Below are 19,118 nucleotides of genomic sequence, written 5' to 3'. Positions count from 1 at the left end.
TGTAAAGGGTCCAACATCATTCCATGTTTACAGCATCATTCGAAACCCTAATGCTAAAATAATGATTGAAAATAAAGAGATTTTCCTTGTCAAATGTAATTCTGCTTTTTCTTAGCAGGAAATACATGTACTTCAACGGATAATGTTTCTAAAGCCTCTCCATTGGACAGTAAATCAAACTCCAAGAATATGTCACTACACATCTCTGATTTCTGTAGGAATTACAACTTCTTAAGGAATCAGCAGTGGTGAATGTTCAGGTTAAGACTTAGAGATCTTCATGCAGATAATCAATTTTTGAACTTATTAATCTTTTTTATTTCTAGACTGCCTTAGAAAGCAACTGAATTCATGGTTGTCATTTTCCATTTTGCATTTTCCATATTGTTTGTAGTTTCATTATAACATGAACATTCTTAAAAGGCATCCTTGATGAGTTGAGAATGGCTTTTTTAAGCTCTAAATAAGTCCAATTTGCCACAACAAAGCAAAATCTCAAGACTTTGATTTAGAGATTTTTGTTGGCTCAAGGAATATATGGAACAAAGGTAGTTAAAAGGAGTTAAGGTACAGATGTACATTCCGTTTAATGTACTAACTGGCTGAATAAATTCACAGCTGGTTTAAATATGGGGTGGGTGCTTTTTCTATCAGCTAAGTTTCCACAACAGGTTTTGGATTATATGTTACATTGCACCCATATCAAAATCAAAGACCGTAATTCAGTTAATTATTGCCAGTAACTATTTCACCAGTGTAACAAATACCGCAAATCTCACTTGTAATGAAAATCTGAAAGTATTATGAGAACAATGTGACATCATTTGATGCCAATTCCTGTAATCTTTACATTTTTGTTAATTTAACTGTGTTCTATTTACTTCATTGAAGTTTTTGATGCTGTGTGAATATCACTGAATAAACATGCAACATAGTTCAGTTAGAATCATAGAATCAAACAGTGCAGAATAGGCTCTTCGGTCCATCTGCACTGACATGCGAGAGAAAAACCTGAACTAATCCCATCTGCCAGTAGTTAGCCTATAGCCTTGAATGTTATGATGTGCCAAGTGCTCATCCAGGTACTCATTAAAGGATGTAAGACTACCACCTCTACCACCCTCTCTGACAGCGCATTCCAAACTTTCACTCCATAAAAAAAAATTCCTCACATCTCTCACAAATCTCCTGCCCCCCTCACCTTGAACCCATGTCCCCTCTTGACTGACCCTTCAATTAAAGGCAGCATTTGCTTCCAACCCATTCTGTCCATGTCCCTTATAATTTTGTACACCTTGATTAGGTCATCCCTCAGTCTTCTCTGCTTCAACAAAAACAACCCAAGTCTATCCAACCTCTCTTCATAACTTTAATGTTCCGGCCCAGGCAGCATCCTGGTGAATCTCCTCTGCACTCCCCCCAGTGTAGTCACATCCTTCCTATAATGTGGCAATCAGAACTGCACACAATGTTCCAGCTGTGGCCTCACCAAAGTTCTATACAACTTCAACATGACTTCCTTGCTTTTGTAATCTATGACTCAATTGATAAAGGTAAGTACCCCATATGCCTTTTCACCACCCTACTAACATGCCCTTCTGCCTTCAGAGCTATGTGGACACACATGCCAATTAACCTCTTTCTGTTATTTTAATACATGTTAACCCAATTATTTTTGACAGGTTTAAATGGTAGAACAAAGGAATTGTGTGCAAATATATGTGTCACAAGCTAATTTTGCCAGTATAAATCCAAAGCAGTTATTATTTTGCTAGCAAATTGGTATGTTCAGTATCAACTTTGGGCAGATGTAAGTTTGCCAATGTAAATAGATTGCCATTGTAAATAAATTGGGGTGGCATGGTGGCACAGTGGTTAGCACTGCTGCCTCACAGTGCCAGGTTCAATTCCTGCTTGGGTGACTTTCTGTGTGGAATTTTCAAGTTCTCACTGTGTCTGCGTGCATTTCCTCTGGGTGCTCCTATTTCCTTCCACAATCTGAAAGACGCGCTGGTTAGGTGCATTGACCCGAACCGGTGCTGGACTATGACGACCAGGGGATTTGCACAGTAACTTCATCGCAGTGTTAATGTAAGCCTTACTTGTGGCTAATAAATAAACTTTATTTTACATTACTTTAGATTACAGGTGCTTTGCAGTACAGCGTTGGTGAACAGGTTAATGGAAATGGCTTTCTGCAACCTCATATGCCGCACCCATTTTTATAATCTTCTGGACCTCATGGTGCACTCACTGCAGTCCCTGCCCTCCTGACTCCCATTCTGAGTCAAGACTGAGACTTGATATTTCATTTCTCTGCATGCTTTAATCAATTCTGTCTTCCTTCTACTAATGTAGGTTCAGAGTTTGTCATTAGTCGTGTTTCATAACTCTTGTTTCTAAAAAGTATATGAGGAGCTGTAGCAAAGTCAGTGAGAGAAGAACGTATCTGGTATTTACACCATTTTGTGGATAACTATACATTTCTGAACCTGGACAAATCTGTGATTTATGTACAGGTGAAATGGAGGAGCTGGAGAGTTTGTGGCTGACTGGAATCTGTCACAATGAGAAGAACGAAGTCATGAGCAGCCAGTTGGATGTTGACAACATGGCAGGTGTGTTTTACATGCTGGCTGCTGCCATGGCGCTAAGCCTGATCACCTTCGTGTGGGAGCATTGGTTTTACTGGAGCCTGAGACACTGCTTTATGGGAACCTGTACTGGAAAACCAGGCCTACTCTTCTCAATCAGCAGGGTAAGTAAAGAAAACATGTATCATTTTGCCTGAGTTATTTAAACATCTTCCTTCTTCGCTTTATGTGTATTTAAATCTTAATTTTAAGAAATAAAGACACTTTTACGAAGTGCCCAGTTTTAGGAGAAGTTTGACATAATCAGATTTTTTTTCAGATGACATAATTACCTTGCTTCATTTCAAATATTACAATTAAATTACACTTGATGCTAAGGTTGCCTGCTGACTGACTAAAAGTACAATAGCTTGCAAAACTGTGTGATTATAAGAAAAGCAGCAGTTCTTACACCAAGTGGGGGCAATTTCATTGTTGGTATTGGTACAAAAATCTGTTGGGTTAGCTGCTCATTTTAGTTTTCTGTTCTTGCCACTGAAAGTTAAATTTGACTCCCCCGTCCCAACCCACCCCCACCTCCACCCCCACCCCCACCCCCGCGTCTTATGACTATTGGCAGGAGAACCCTATATCACAGTAGAAATAAACTTACCTAGAATTTCACAGCTGACAATTTGACCCATTGTGCCTGTGCCTGATCTCTGAAATAGCTATGCAATTAGTCTTTTTCTTTGATAAAAATAAATTACTGCAGATGCTGGAATCTGAAACCAAAAGAGAGAATGCTGGGAAATCTCAGCAAGTCAGGCAGCATCTGTGAGGAGAGAAAAGAGCTGACGTTTCGAGTCCAGATGACCCTTTTTCAAAGCTTTGCACTCTGCCCACTGGCAGTAGGATGTCCGTTAGGCTCATTTACAAGCCAATTGACACCCATTAGTCCTGAGCTCACTGCAATTTAATGGTGGCTCGACGATTAACTGGCAGCTCTGAGTGGATAGGATTTCTTCTCCAGGGACCCTCAAACCTGCAGAAGGCCAGACAGTGAGCTGTTAATTGTATGATGGGCACTCAATTCCATTGGGCTGACCCTATGAAACTGAGGGGATTCCCTTCCCTTTCTTCAGCCAGTAGGCAAAACTCCTATGGGTCCATTAAATCTCACCAGGGATTTGACAATGACTTGTAAATTTCTGGCTCCGGCATTAACTTTCCTTCTATTCTTCATATATTATTTGACTCGGTAAAGCCCACACTCTATGTATAATGCCTGAGACATAAATATATGCCTCCGAGGTTAACAATACTACGAATCTACATCTCTATCCCTGTTCTACTTACTTTGTTAACATTTGAAACTTTTAAAACTTAAGTCAGAATTGTGCTCTCGTTATGAGCGTTTATGCAGTTGCAGCTTCTTAGTACAGCATACTAACGTCATGAATCAAACTACCCTTCACAGCCATTTCATGAATTATTGGGTTACAAATACCAATGCTGGAAGAACACATTGTTTATCCCAGAATGAATGAAACACTGTAAAGAAAATAAAGAAAATATTAATAATTTGCACATTCACATATCTCTTTTCGTTTTTTACCCTGACACATTGGAAATTACCGATCTGAAGTATCTACATTTTACAATCTATTCTGTCAGTGGAGTAGATTACCTCTTATGCTAACTTTGAGAGAAACAAAGCCATTGTGCAATGCAAAACCCGCCACACAATAGCTTATTTAGTGAATGAAAAACACACTGAATTGGAATGGGTACCAAAATATCTATTTATTTTGAGTTTAGCTGACAAAAATGAATACTAATTTAGAACTCTTAAGAATGCTACATTAAAATAGAGACTACTGCCAAAGTAACCCATTGGCTAGAAAATGCTTTGAGATATCCTAAGGTTTAGAAGAGTGCCATATAAATGCAAGTTTTTCTTTATTTAAGACTTGTGCTTTATAGAAGAATTATATTCTCCATAATAATTTTCAAATTCAGAAACAGAACTTGGAATAAAAGAGATAATCCACCACCCAGTTGGTTGGAAAATGGATTGGTGCACAGCTTTGCATGTGAAATACGTAGAATTAAAGATGCAATGTGCAGAATTTAATGATTCCCACTCCCACTCCCACAGATGAATTTAAAGGTAAGATGATACTGTTTCATTGGGTGGGAAGGGTGTGCTGTCCTTCCACACACCCCTCAATGATTAAATTAAAGGTGGGAAAGCTATCAATGCCCACTCAAGGACCTCATTCTGCTGCTGCTTAAATCAACCCAACGGTGAGGTAAGAGGTGCTGGGCTTTACAGAGAGAGTTTGCTTGCTGCCTAGTGGGAGGTTGGGAGGCATTATTTAAAGCCCCTCAGTGCCTGATTGAGGAAACCAGCATTGGGAAAGGGAGGACCACTAATGAGTTACCCTCCTGCCTTTTCCTCTAAAATCCCTCCACATGTCCCATCTCATCACCATGAGAGCCACCTTACCCTCACTTGCTTTGCTCCAGGTACTCAATGATGATCCCTGGTGATGATCCAAATGTAGCTCCCGCTGGGGCTACAGGTAATGGAAAGTTGCCTTAGATTGACTGGAAACTATTGGGGGTGCAATTTCCACCATACTGGGGTGGGGGGGAGTCTAGAATTAAATGTGCTTCATGAAGCTGAAACCCCATTGACAGTGTCCTCCCTGCTAACCAGGGATTTAATTCACTAGAGGCTCCAAAGATTAGGTTAGGTTGGTGGGTTTGCCACTAGACTTGGTGGCAGATGTCAGTCCCGCAATGCCTTCATTAAAATCTGCCCAACATCTTTTAAATATTTACTTGATAATATGCTGAAATACTACTTCAGTGATTGTGTTGTTGGATTATGAAATAACTCCTCAGAGGTCAGTGTCCCTTCACCAGATTCCCTTTATTTACAAATTTACCCCCACTCGTAAGAGTGCATCAGATACAGCCTGACCACATACAACCTTTGTAAATGTACAAGTGAGACTCCCTGATTGGGCAGGCAATCATTAGCTGCTCCAACAAGCCAACATCATGGGCCTTGTTGAGGTCATTACAGATTTGTAATTCAGGTGTTTGAGATAAGAGCTCAAATCCTACCTTGACAGCTAGGGAATTTCAATTTAGTTAATTAATTAAATCTGGAATGAAAATCTCATAATAGTGATGGTGAAACTGCACGATTGTTGTAAAAATCCATCTGATTCAATGAAGTCTTATCAAGAAGGAAATCCACTGTCCTTATCTATGGGTGACTCCAGACCCACAGTGGGATGTTAACTACTCTCTAAAATGGCATAGCCTCCCAGTTGTATCAAACACTATGAAGTGGTATAATGAGAATCAATTTGTGGACTACAGAGGCTGGTGAAAGTGGCCTACCATCACTACTCAATGGCAAGTACGATAGACAGTAAATTCTGATCTTGCTAGTGATGCCCAGCTCCTTTGAGTGAATTTTATTTCAAGTGCCACACAATATTTTATTGGTTTCTAGTGAGAAATTTGTGCTTTTTTTTTAAACAATGTACTTAATGAGAACATCTGTGCCAATCTGATATCTCCTAATTTTTGTCTCAGCTTTTCAAAGTCTCAAATTTATTACAAATGTTTGAAAACAAATTCTACTGTTTTGATTACAAGGATAGATGAAATGAAGTAGTTTGTAAAAAATAAATCAAGTTTAATGTAATATTTCTGACAAATTAGTAGCTAGTAGCACTAATATTTTTGATAAATATATCAACATGGAATCATTAGAAGCAGAATGTCAGAGCACAAATCTGGCAACTTGGCTAACATCTGACACACAATTTTTCTAAGTACATCGTCAAGAAATCTTGCAGAATAAAAATGAATTTGAATGAATTTCCAACTACTCCAATAGTTTTTATTTCTGATAGTACTTTGAACAATTAATTAGAAGTCTTGTGCTGAGACAATGTATGCAATTATTAATATACTTTTGTGTCAACACATTTATGCTCATTTGTTCTTTCTGAGCAGCTGTTTGTATTCTAATAAATGACAACAGTAGCAATAACTTCCATTCATAGAGCACTTTAAATCATACTCCCCCAAGGCATTTCATAGGAGAGTTGTCAAACAAAATCCCAAACCACATAAGGCGATATCAGAATGGGTGATAATAAGCTTTGTCAAAGAGACAGATTTTAGGACTGTCACATCAGAGGAGAGAGATAAAGAGACAAAGAGGTCTAGGGAAGAAATTGCACAACTCAGGGCCAAGGCAGCTGAATGCATGGCTGCCAATGATAAAGCAATTAAAATCAGAAATGCATAAGAGACCAGAAGTGGAAAACTGCAGTGATCGTGTAGGATTGTCGAACTGGAGGAGTTACAGAAATAGAAAGTGGGGAAAACATCTGAAAATAAGGATGGGAATTTTAAAGAGGAGCCAATGTTAGTCAATGAGGAAGCATGATGGCTGAAGGGAATTTGATAAAATTTTTTTTAAATTCATTCATGGGAAATGGGTGCTGCTCGCTGGCCAGCATTCATTACCCATCCCTAGTTGCTCTTGGAAAGCAGTTAAGAGTCAACCACATTGCTGTCACTTTGGATTTACAAGTAGGCCAGATCAAGTAAGGACAGCAGATTTCCATCCCAAAAGGGCATCAGTGAACCAGATAGATTTTTCTGACAATTAACAATGGTTTCATGGTCATCAGTAGATTCTTAATTCCAGATATTTTTAATAGAATTCAAATTCCATCAATTGCTAGGGTGTGATTTGAACCCAGAACATTCGCTGAGTGTCTGGATTAGCGATAATACCACTAGCCACCACCTCCCCAAGTTCAAACAGCATAAACCACTGCTCCTCCAGTGGATAGCTGATATCACTCTCACAGTTTGATCATTGGCAGTATCTTACCTATTGCTCAATTTACTTCACTGAAGTAATGATCATCTCAAAGTAGGTAGAACTGTGGAAGCTGGTATTCTGAAATAAAGTAAAAAGCTGGAAAATATGAAAGCTGAAAATCATACCCCCCACAGCCCTTCTATGAAGTGCCTTGGGAGGTATAGTTTAACATGTACAAAAGATCAGACGGCATCCTTTCTCTAACCCCATTCCCCCCATAAAAACACAAAGTTGGTGTTACATAGGGAAGAATTTTTCTCAGGCTGAAATGCAGAGAACACAAGGATTTGCAAAGCAAAGTTCAGGGGAGAACGCAAGTAAAAGTCACAAATAAAAACAGGAAATGCTGGAAATATTCAACAGGTCTGCCTGCGTAAGTGGAGAGAGAGAGACAGAGTTAATGAGTGAAATCTTGTTTTGGTATTGGGGCCTTGCTTGCAGCTGGAGAGCTGGCGAGAGATCCATGCTGCCTCTTTTTGGAAAAGCTCTCCAACTCATGCGCCAGTCAAGCAGTGGCAAAGCCAGTGGTGGGTCTTCCCCTGGAATCAAGATGCTCGAGGTAGTAGTCTTGTCTACCGAGAGCTGTGGGTTAATCAGATATCAGAGGCTGGCAGCTCTGGTGCTCAGCAGGACCAAAGGGAGGCTGTGTCTGAAAGGATACCTCCCCCTCCCCCTGGATTCCCAGGATCACACAACAACCCAGACCACATGTCAGTATTCTGGTGTGAAGGGTCCGCAGGGTGAGGACTGCAGGATGTAGTGGGGGCAGCAGATAGGCTTTCAGTTCCCCCTGCCCCCTTCACTTTGCTGATGTTGAGTCCCTCAATCAGGCACCAAGTGTATTTGATTCAGGAACCACTCCTGCCCCAGCAGGAGATGACAAGCTGGACACACAGTTTTAGCTGCTGTGCACTCTGCATGGCAACAGGCCTGCCTGCAGCTGGATTAATGCCAGCAGTAATGGAAGGAGACCCTTAAGTAGTTGTTAATTGATCACATAAGGACCTCAATTGGCGGCAGGCAGCAAGGTCAACCATGAGCTTTCTCACACACGTAACTTCATTCTAGCAGATGCAAAAATGTGGTGGAATTCAGGAATGCTACTATCCCACCTAATTAAATGTCCTGTCCATCTCCAAGCTTGCAATCAAAGAAATGCAACATTTCTGGCCAAAGTTTCAGGTCTGACTTTCATCAGAAATTCTGATGAAAGGTTAAAGACCTGAAAAGTTAGCTTTATTTCTGTCTCCACAGATGCTTCCAGAACTGTTGATTTTCTTCAGTATCTGCTGTATTTCACTTTTGAAGTAAAGGTCACAAATCGATTAACTATAATAGAAGAAACTAGACCATAAATTTGAAAGGAAGTGGCTGGCAGGGGACCATATGGAAGTATACAAAGATAAGCTTTTCATGTTCTTACTGCCCTATTTACACTCAAAAATGGAACAGTAACAGGATCAAAATAGTGCATGCAAAGACTCACCACTGAGTTCCCATCTGTGCCAGTTTTTGGGTGGGTTTTGAGCCAAGTGGTCAGAGCTTCCTCCAGATACAGGCAGGAGCCTTGGGAATGTATCCTAATCAGGGTCAAATGACATAGCAGTTCCTCCATAAAGGGAAAATTTGCTGTCAATAACCAGAGAGATACTTATTTAACGTTGCATACGTTTCTTCAACTGATGAATAGGTTTACAGTAAAAAATACTTGAGAAGCTGTTTAGCTATTTTGGGATATTTTTCAAAGGGACTATTCAGGTCAACAACTTCTGCAAAGTATAATTCTTCCAAAAGTCATTCCTGTGCTCTATATCTTCATGGCATAAACTTTAAAGGTTAAACACTTTCCAGCTGTTTAATTTTTGCAAGCTATATTTATGAGAGGCTGCAGGTTATGAAAAAGTGGTGCCATAGGATTCTCAGAGCATGTTGGTGCTGCAGAACTGCTGCAGCGATAGAAAACTGAAGACATGGATTGAGCTATAGGCAGTAAAGCCCGAGAAATGTGCAATTTGGATTGACATTGATCTTATATATTTCAGTTTGGTTTTGGCGTATAGTTTGTGCATGAGCCATAGAGTTTGAAGGTCATAAAACTGATATCAGCAGTGCAAACAAGGACACATCTTTCTTCTGCAATGCTAGTGAAAGAGTCAATGATTCATAGAAGAAGGAAGACAATTAACTATATTGCATTTGGCAAAGTATAATGTAAAAAGACGTTACATTACTGATACAGAACCATCAGCTTCCATTGATCTTCTCATTGCACTTAACTTTAATCAACTAATTATTTGTCTAGTATGCATTTATCTTGACAGAGTAGACGGCAAAGTTATTAAGAAAAATGAGCATGGTCATTATATCAGATATTTATGTGTGGCTTTTATGCTGGAATCTCTCTAAGGAAGTTGCATTTCATTAGCAATCATCAAAAGGAAGATGGATGAGAATGGAAACTGTGCTGCATATATTAATAGTCTATTTCAGATTCTTTCCAACATTCAGTTGAGCTATTCTATATTGCAGGGAATGAAAGATAAAAGACTTGTAAGTATAATATGTCTTTCACAACCTCAGGATATCTGAAGCCAGAGACGCACATGATAATGAAAATTATGGACAAAATGTCTTTACTGTCTGGGAGGTGATCTGAAAGACCTGATCCACTTTCCAAGATCACTGTGCATGCATGGAGACAAAAATGTACTTTAACAACAGCTTGCAATTATAACATATTAAAGCATCTCAAAGTGTTTCACAGAAGCTTAATATGTTATAAAAGATAAGAATACGTAGAACAGGAAAAAAAACTACAGGCTCAACAAAACTGCCCTTTTCCTTATAATAACCTATGCGTATCTTTTCATTATATCCCTTTATCACTTTACTCTCTTATTTTCACTGTCTACCTTATTTGCTTTCCAAAATTCTAAAAATCAACAGGATGGCTGGACCCTTGGGTGACAACGTTTTGTACATCTAACACCTTCTTGTTTCGGTCTCCTAATTTTCATGTCCCATAATAGTGGAAGTTATTTTGGCTCAATTCTGTTCTTTTATATTTTGAAAACTTTGGTTGGGTCTTCTGCTTTCCAGCAAAAAGCAAATCCAACCTATGAATGTATAAAATAAGAGAAGTTGATCATTTAGCCCCTTGAGGCTGTCATTCAATAAGATTATGGCTAATTTGTTTGTTTTTTGAGTTCCACATTCCTATCTACCCCCAAGAACCTTTGACTTTGTTGCAGAACAAGCATCTATCTACCTCTGTCCAAAATATATCCAGTGACCCTGCTTTAACTGTCTTTAGAGGCAGAGAGTTCACACAACACTATGAGAGGAAAAAATGTCCTCATCTCTGTCTATGAGGGCAGTCCTAATTTTAAACCAGTGTCCCCCTCATTCTGCATTCATCTTCAAGAGGAAACATCCTTTCGACATCCAGCTTGTGAACACCACTGAGGATCTTACTTACTTCAATCAAGTCACCCTCATTCTTCTAAACTCCAGTGGAAACAAACCCAACTTGTCTAAACTATTCTCATAAGGCAGCCCACTCATTCCAGTCTCAGTCTAGTGAGCCTTCTCTGTACTGCCTCCAATGTGTTTACATCTTCCCTTAAATAAGGAGACCAACAATATTCGAGATGTGGTCTTGCCAATGGTCTGTACAACTGAAGCATACCATCCTTGCTTTTATGTTGACTTCCTCCCATAATAAAGGATAGCATTCCATTAACCTTCTTGATTACGTGCTGTTCCTGTTTACTAACATTTTGTAACTCGGTCACTAGAATACCCAGATCCCGCTGCATCTCAGAATTTTGCATCCTTTCTCCATTTAAGTAATGCCTTTTATTATTCTTTCTACCAATGTGAATGACTTCACATTTTCCCACATTATACTCCATCTGCCAGATTTTTGCCCACTCACTCAATCTATCTGATTCTGTCTGGAAACTCCTTATGTCTTCTTCACAACATACGCTCTCTGGTGGGTGCTAGAATGTACAATCTAAGAAACTATCCCTCAAGCGTTCTATGAACACTTCATCCAGCTACTATTGCCTACCTGAGTCTTTCAGTTTATATGTAGATTAAAATCACACATAATTATTGTTGTCCCTTTATCACAAGTACAGAATATTTATTTTTGTACACTTTGTCCTACATTGTGCTTACTGTTAGGGGGCTTGTAGATCACACCTATTGGCTGACTTCCTTCCCCTATTAATCCTCAACTCCACCCAACTGATTTTACATCCTGATTTTCTGACCAAGGTCTAACTATTGCACCAGTGTGAGCTTTGATTAATAGTGCTGCCTTCAACATTTACCTAGTTTCCTATTCTTCCTGAATGTCATATACTTCAATGTTCAGAGCTCAATCCTTGCCATCCTGCAGTTGCATCTCCGTAATGGCCATCAGATCATCTTTATTTACTCAGTATATGCTATCAATTCATTTACTTTATGAATGAGATACAGGGCCTTAGTTTTGTCTTTTTGTTATCTTTGTAACATTTAGTTTTGATTGTTGATGCATTCTTAGATGTTTTCTTTCTGCCATTCTCTGACCTTCATTTCCCATATTACTGTTTTCCTTTCTTACCTTGTCTCTACTCTTTGATATTCCATATCTTTCCATATTTGATCCTTTAATTTCTTTAATTGCTCGCTTAAATTTCTGATACTCAAATCAACTTCATTATTTGCTTTTGCACCCTCTCAACAATTATACCTCTCAGTGGTGCCTATTCTGATGTGACCAATACCTATTTCAATGTGTAATTTGATCTTTGAGGAGGAACTTTCTTAGCCAGAGGGTGGTGAATCTATAGAATTCATTGTCACAGAGGGCTGTGGAGGCCAGGCAATTGAATGCATTTAAGTCAGGGATGGATAGGTCCTTGATTGGTAAAGGGATCAAGAGTTCTGGGGAAAAAGCGAAAGAATGGGGTTGAGAAGCATATCAGCCATGACTGAATGACAGGGCAGACTCGATGGGCTGGATGGCCTAATTCTGCACCTATATCTTGCAGTCTTATGGTCTTATTGCCTTGCACTATTTCCTAACTCCACAGGGATGTCATTATTGCTGAAATTATAAAATTGGTTATCACATTTAATGTGGACTTTTCATTACTCAGTACCAGAATTTGACTGTCAATCTTGAACAATAGTAAATCTATATTGTCCATCAGATAGGAAAAGCAAGAATGTGCATTATAATGGAGAATGAGACTAGATTTCAAGCTTGCCAACCATGCTAGCTAGCTCAGAATTGTACACCTTTATTCCCTATGATTCATGCTGAGTCAATTATTTCTCATCCAACTGTTGATTATCACTTGTAAAATTGCAGTGATTACACGTCTGTTAATCCTGCAATATGAATGCCATTGTGCATCAGCAGCTTGAACCATATTAGCTCTGCATCTACTATGACAGCTCCAATCGACAGAAAAAAAACAGTGACTCAAAATTAAATAAAACAGATTAAACTAATGGATCTCCTAGAATGATTTTGAGCCCGTAATCTCAAGATCAGAATCAGATGATAGCTGCAGACTGTTGTCATCTGAATCTCTTGATGAGGTGACTACCTTTTAACAATGTCAAGATATCTATCTATCCATTCATATTTTAAAGGGTGGTATTCTAGTATTTATCCTAGTATTATTTTTTATTTCCTGAGAATTTTCGGAAACCATGCCAAGCTCTACTACAGCTTTGTGATTTTGTCAGTAGTTACAGCAGAGCTAAAAGATTGCTTGATATTAATACTGAATTCAAGTTTCAGAACATTTGGCATCTGTACCAATTGGCTGACTATATCTTGTCAAAATGTCCTCAACAAATATTTTTTTAGATAGCGCCCCCTCTATGATGTCATCAAAGCAGTTTCAAACAAGTTAAACCTTCCTAGTGCGGGATGGAGGAAACTTTCAAACAACACAGATTATTGGTAACTGCAGATGGTGAGAACTCCAAAAGAACATATAGAACTTCCTCATTTCCCATTCATGGGTTTTCAACTACATACTTGCCCTTTAAACTCTTAAGGTGGAGCAATGAAAACATAGACTTCTTTGTAAACTTGATGTGATAGCTTTTTTCAACCTTGACAAACAAATGTTATTCAAAATGGGACTTGTAATTTCAGCTTTCTTCCCCCAAAGATGATTCTTCATGCTGCTGTAGTACATTTCAGTTCCTGCAGCAGCCCAAACCAGAACTGGTAAAAGAACTCCTGGTCATGATAGACAAGTGTCATGAGCCATTTGCACCAGAGTTAAATCATGAGCTTCGAGATTGGAATTGGAAGTGTTCAAATTAGGCTCAGGTGGAACATAAGTATGGACATTGGGCTGAATGGCCTATTTCTCTCCTACAGATTCTATGCAATTCCCTGCCTCCCTCTAGTGGAGAAACTTTTGGTCTGAGTAATAACGTATCCATTGTCTATTTAAGTGATATCTCAAAGGAAAAAGAATATTTGATCATGCATATCTTGACAGTTTACCTTCAAATATTATTGTTGGATAATTGATTGCCCATGCAAAAGCACTACACTTTAATCCTAATCGAAAAATGCCTACTTAAGAGAGACATTGATGTGTTTATCCAGTTCATAACTGAAAATTGTTGTCAGGCAGTTGACATGTGTTTTTCATATTTATAAAAGTAGTCATTAGATTAATGGTTTTGCTAATCTTGTTGGTTACACGCAATGAAATCTTCAAGAATATAGAGTTTAATCTATTGTATAACTGCCCCATAATGGCATGTGTTAATGCAGCTTGTGCTAATTTCCCCTCCCCCCTTTTTGTTTTGCAGGGAATATGGAGCTGTATACATGGTGTACCCAACGAGGAAAAGAAAAAATCACCCAATCTGGACTTAAACAGTCCTCAAACAAATATTCTGAGGCTGTTTAATACAGCAAAAACAATGGCCAATATGTCAAACCTTAATGCTTCAAGACCAAATTCCCCTAAAAGAACTTCCAATTTCATTCAAAGAGGGTCTTTATTGCTTGATGTGGTTGATCAAAAGGGAAATTTCTTATACTCTGATAACAGGCCCTATCAACCCAAGGAGACGGGCTTCAATGACAACACCAGTGAAATGATGACATTCAATATGAACCGGCAAAAAGATAACCGCAACAATTATATATTGCAAGGGCAGCATCCATTGACTCTGAATGAAGCAAATCCAAACACTGTGGAGGTTGCTGTTAGCTCAGATACTCCTAAACTTAATTCCAGGCCTAGGCAGTTGTGGAAAAAATCTGTAGAAACATTGCGACAGAATCAGGGATCAATGGTAGAGAGTGTCAATGTAGAACCCAAGCAACCTGTTAAAAATCAGAGGTACCTTCCTGAAGAGGTTGCCCATTCAGATATGTCAGATTGTTCAAGTCGCACAACTTCCTACAAGGATCCTGATAACAATCAGAAGCATCATAAACATAAAGAAACTTTCAAAAAGAAATCCATGATGGCTAAATACCCTCGAGACTGCAGTGAAATAGAACTTTCTTATCTTAGAGCAAAGGAGGGGCAGCAGCACCATCGTGACAAAGTCTACACAATAGATTCTGACCGGGAATCCAGTTATCATTCAGATCAGCATCATTACCGAGAAAATGTAGCAATCCCTGAGGACCTGGACTACCCTCCAGTGTATCATGATCAGAATGAGAATTACAGGAAACAGGAAGCAGTTCTGCACCTAAACAGGACTCCTCAGCATAATGAGGACAATCTTACCAATGCTGAAAATAAATACAGCCTGTATAATAAGCATTACAGCTTGAAGGAGAAAAATATTTCCCCTATAGATTACAATGATAGGTACAAGCAGCCTATTGCGCACTGCAGAAGCTGCCTTTCCAAGCTGCCTAACTACACACCTCACTATACGGTCAGGTCTCCGTACAACAGATGTGATGCTTGTGTGCACACGGCAAACTTGTATGATATTAGTGAGGATCACATGTTACAAGAGCCAGTAAGCACCATGCGCCCTGAAGAATCCTTTGCCCATCACTGGGCTGCTTCTGAAGCCTCCAACATGCAAAAAGTGAACAGGCTGAGGATTAGCAGACAGCATTCATTTGACAACATCCTCGAAAAGCCTAAGGAAGTGGATCTTGGAAGGCCTGCCCGAAGTGTAAGCTTGAAAGAAAAGGACAGATTTCAGGATGACCCTTATGCACATGTATTCAATATTAAACCTGAGAAACTCTTTAGCACCAAGGTTTCTGTGTTTGACCATAATTTGGAAGAAAGCAAGCGGAGTAAGTCATTGTATCCAGATCACGTATCTGAAAACCCATTCTGGCATTCCTTTCGTGAAGATCAGCATTTGGTCCACGGTCGAAGTTCTACTGACATATATAAACAATCTGCTGCATCAAAGGCACGCAACGCTAATCACTTTAGATCATCTATTAGGTCGACAACATCATACTGCTCCAGAGATGGACAAGTTCCTAATGAAGTGTACATTTCAGAACATATTATGCCTTATGTATCAAGCAGGAATAGTATTTACTATGCTCCCAGGGTTTTGAATTCTTCCAGCAATAGACGTGTGTACAAAAAAATGCCTAGTATTGAATCAGATGTTTGACTCATCATTTGTTTGTCTAATTCTACATTAATGTCATTCATTTGCTGTAGCTAGTGATGCACATAGTTGCCAACATTCTGAAATAGGAACTTAGGAGACATTAAGGGGCAGCTTTGCCAGATAGTCGTTGCTAACATTGTCTTCTTTCTCCTATTTTCTGTTAGATAGGGCTGACTGGCCTTTCCTACTATCTGATGGCAAAGGAGCAACAGAAAAGAGATACATGTTGATGATCATACCAACTGGTTAGCTTTGCTGCAAATGAAGACTACATAAAATGACCTAGTGGAATTTATGTCACCCTTTTTCAGTGCATTAATCTATAATAGACCACACTAGACAGGTCACAGAATCTTAGGACAATTCTGGTTATGTAAAGTAAGCAAGAAATAGATGACAAACTCAATATTACTGTGTAAATGTAGGGAGTTGGCAACTATGCTATTATGTGTACTCCAGTTCTGTATCTGCTGATATTTTTAAAATCAACTGTTTTCCAAAGTGAAACCCTGAGCTAAGCAGCTAATGGCACACTTTATAAATTCTGAAACCAAGTGGGGGGCCCCTAGAAAAGCCAATTTTTTTTTCTTTAGAAAATAACCAAAATCCTGACTGCATACTATGCAGCCAATCACTCAATTGTTTGAACTAATCCTTGGGGAACTGACCTGTGAGGACATCAGTAAGTTAGGGTACAGTGAGAACTACAATGTTAATTTAAACACAATATTTCTATCCACCATAAAAATCAGCATATTATTCCTTCAGTAGAAAGTGCTGCGGCCAAAATATTTTGACCCACGTTCTCTATTAACCCATCTGGTAGTTTGTTCCAGTCTTTATTGCTTACTCAAGTTTGTTTACCTGATGACATTTAATTCAGATACTGATTGTGGCTGGCATCGTTTTAGTTCCTTTGTTGTAGACCAGCAGTCCAATGGGGACACCAATGGATTAACCACTGGGGAGCAACAAAAAATTGCTAATAAAATGCATGGCATGAAAGTTCAGGGACTTTGAGCTTCTGAACATTGTAGATCTTAATAACTCCCAGTAGTTATAAAATGTAATATATAAGCTGTTAGCTTGGGGATTCACTTCAACTGGATTGCTTAACTCTCCCCAGATTTGATAAACATCCACACATGAATTGTGAAAAGACCTGATATACCATCACTTTGCAATATATTCCCATTGTATTATATATTTATCATGTAAGCTTGAACTGATTATTTTGAATATGGAAACAGGGATATAAGATATGCCTGTGTTCTGGCAAGAAAAAAATTAGAATGTTACCATTACAGAAAAGAAATATAATTATTAAAGCTAGTAAACGTAAGTAACTTCAGTTAACTCTAGATTTCTACCAGTGCTGAATTTTGCTGCTTGATAATTAAAACATGCCCACAGCTTTGAATAAGAATCTCCGTAACTACTAGCATACTGTGGGATTTTGTACTTTGAAAGGGCTGGAACTTATGACTTCATGTACCAGTGAAATGCTTAAGTTATAGAAATCATTTGTCTCTTGAATATATCCATTTAAGGCTGAAAAATACCTGTTTTTTATTATATATTTTTCACAATATCATGTTAATGATACCACACAAATAAGCATTTGGTTCAGTGCTGTGTCGTCTACAGTTTACTCAGGCACATCATCTAAATAACTAAGAGGTTATTATTGCAGTAGATGGGAAACTCACATTTTAGCACGTTCTTACACAACTGGTCCCCATTTAATTCTGAAGACCAGGTTTTACTTTGCAAATCATAAGTAATTGTCGCTGAAAAGCCACTCCTTTTAAAATACCCATTCCAGATGTAGTGCAGTGTGTTCCTTATATGTAAATGCATGAACCCTAAATGATCAGCCTTGCTCATTATACAAATAGCACAGGATATCAGGGAATCCATTTCTAATTTGCCAGTAAACCCTAGGAAAGGACAGTCCAATTTAGTGAGGATGGAAATCTCAACTTAAAAGCAAAATTAATCTGCCAAAGAATACACTAAGAATCACTGAAGCTGGCATAGAAAAAAAATCAAATCAGAGGAATAATGGAATAATGTTCTGCACTTTCTTAGACATCAGTGAGAATGTGCCAAAGCTGATTAATCTTATTCACAGCCATTTAGTGAAAATATTATGGCATCCTATTAAATGCTCAGTTCTGAGACCTTCAGAGCTTAGTCAATGCAAAGTCTCTCCCCGCAAGTAGTTGGAGACCAGGGCTACATTGTGCATGCAATATAAGGGAACTAACTGATCATTGCAGTTGACCTATGCTATGCCTAGAGTTGCATTGTCTACAGTATGTCAAAGATACAATGCTCCATTTCCGGAACTTCCATGTGTCAAGCAAAGCCCTCAAAAATTCTAAACAACAGAAAAGAAATAAAATTGTCTCATGAATGTTTACACTGAAAGATTGTTAAATGGTTGGTAGAAATTATAAAGCCTTGCTGAGGTTTCACACTAAACTCCAGTCCATTCACAATGCTTCTCTTGCTCCAGATTGGTAAAATGTCAGCAGAACGATGAAAAATAGGGGGCAGAATACATTTCCAACACTGCTTCCATATCTTGTAAAACATTACTTGCTGTTCAGAACTTAATATAATTTCAAGCAATAATATAATTTTTACAAAAACAAAGTGGTAAACTCCATTAAATCTCAACAAATGTCTCCATCCTAACAGGGGATCTTTTGAGCAAACTGAACCTGTACTGGAACCTGTAGCACGTCAATCTTTTTAACATGCAGGCTACCAGCATCAATGGCATATATATATAGTAGCATTTGATAATGTCTTGTGCATGAGTAGGTCACTTCCAGTTGTTCAGGAATTATGTCACTTTTAGCCTGTTATCTAAGGAAGAGCCTAATTTTATGATCACTACTTGATATTCTCATTAAAATGTCCCACTTATAGTAGTCTATTTAAATAGCTTTTACTGCTTCCTC

At 38.6% G+C, this 19,118-nt stretch overlaps 1 protein-coding gene across 2 annotated transcripts in view; it reads left to right on the top strand.

Moving 5' to 3' along the window:
- The window catches only part of grin2aa (glutamate receptor, ionotropic, N-methyl D-aspartate 2A, a), a 339,421-nt gene extending 323,207 nt beyond the window's left edge, over positions 1-16,214 (top strand). For both annotated transcript variants that reach the window (XM_080206947.1, XM_080206946.1), the window contains exons 13-14: positions 2,520-2,758; positions 14,344-16,214. In XM_080206947.1, the coding sequence (XP_080063073.1) occupies positions 2,520-2,758; positions 14,344-16,146 (2,042 nt within the window). In that variant the 3' untranslated portion in view covers positions 16,147-16,214. The remainder of the gene's footprint in view (positions 1-2,519; positions 2,759-14,343) is intronic.
- Positions 16,215-19,118: the final 2,904 nt, after the last annotated feature.

This window comes from Carcharhinus amblyrhynchos, chromosome 18 (assembly GCF_965287045.1).
Source record: "Carcharhinus amblyrhynchos chromosome 18, sCarAmb.v2.hapA, whole genome shotgun sequence".
Lineage (NCBI taxonomy): Eukaryota > Metazoa > Chordata > Chondrichthyes > Carcharhiniformes > Carcharhinidae > Carcharhinus > Carcharhinus amblyrhynchos.
The sequence above is the reverse complement of the archived record's forward strand: the minus strand, read 5'-3'. Positions and strand labels throughout refer to the sequence as shown.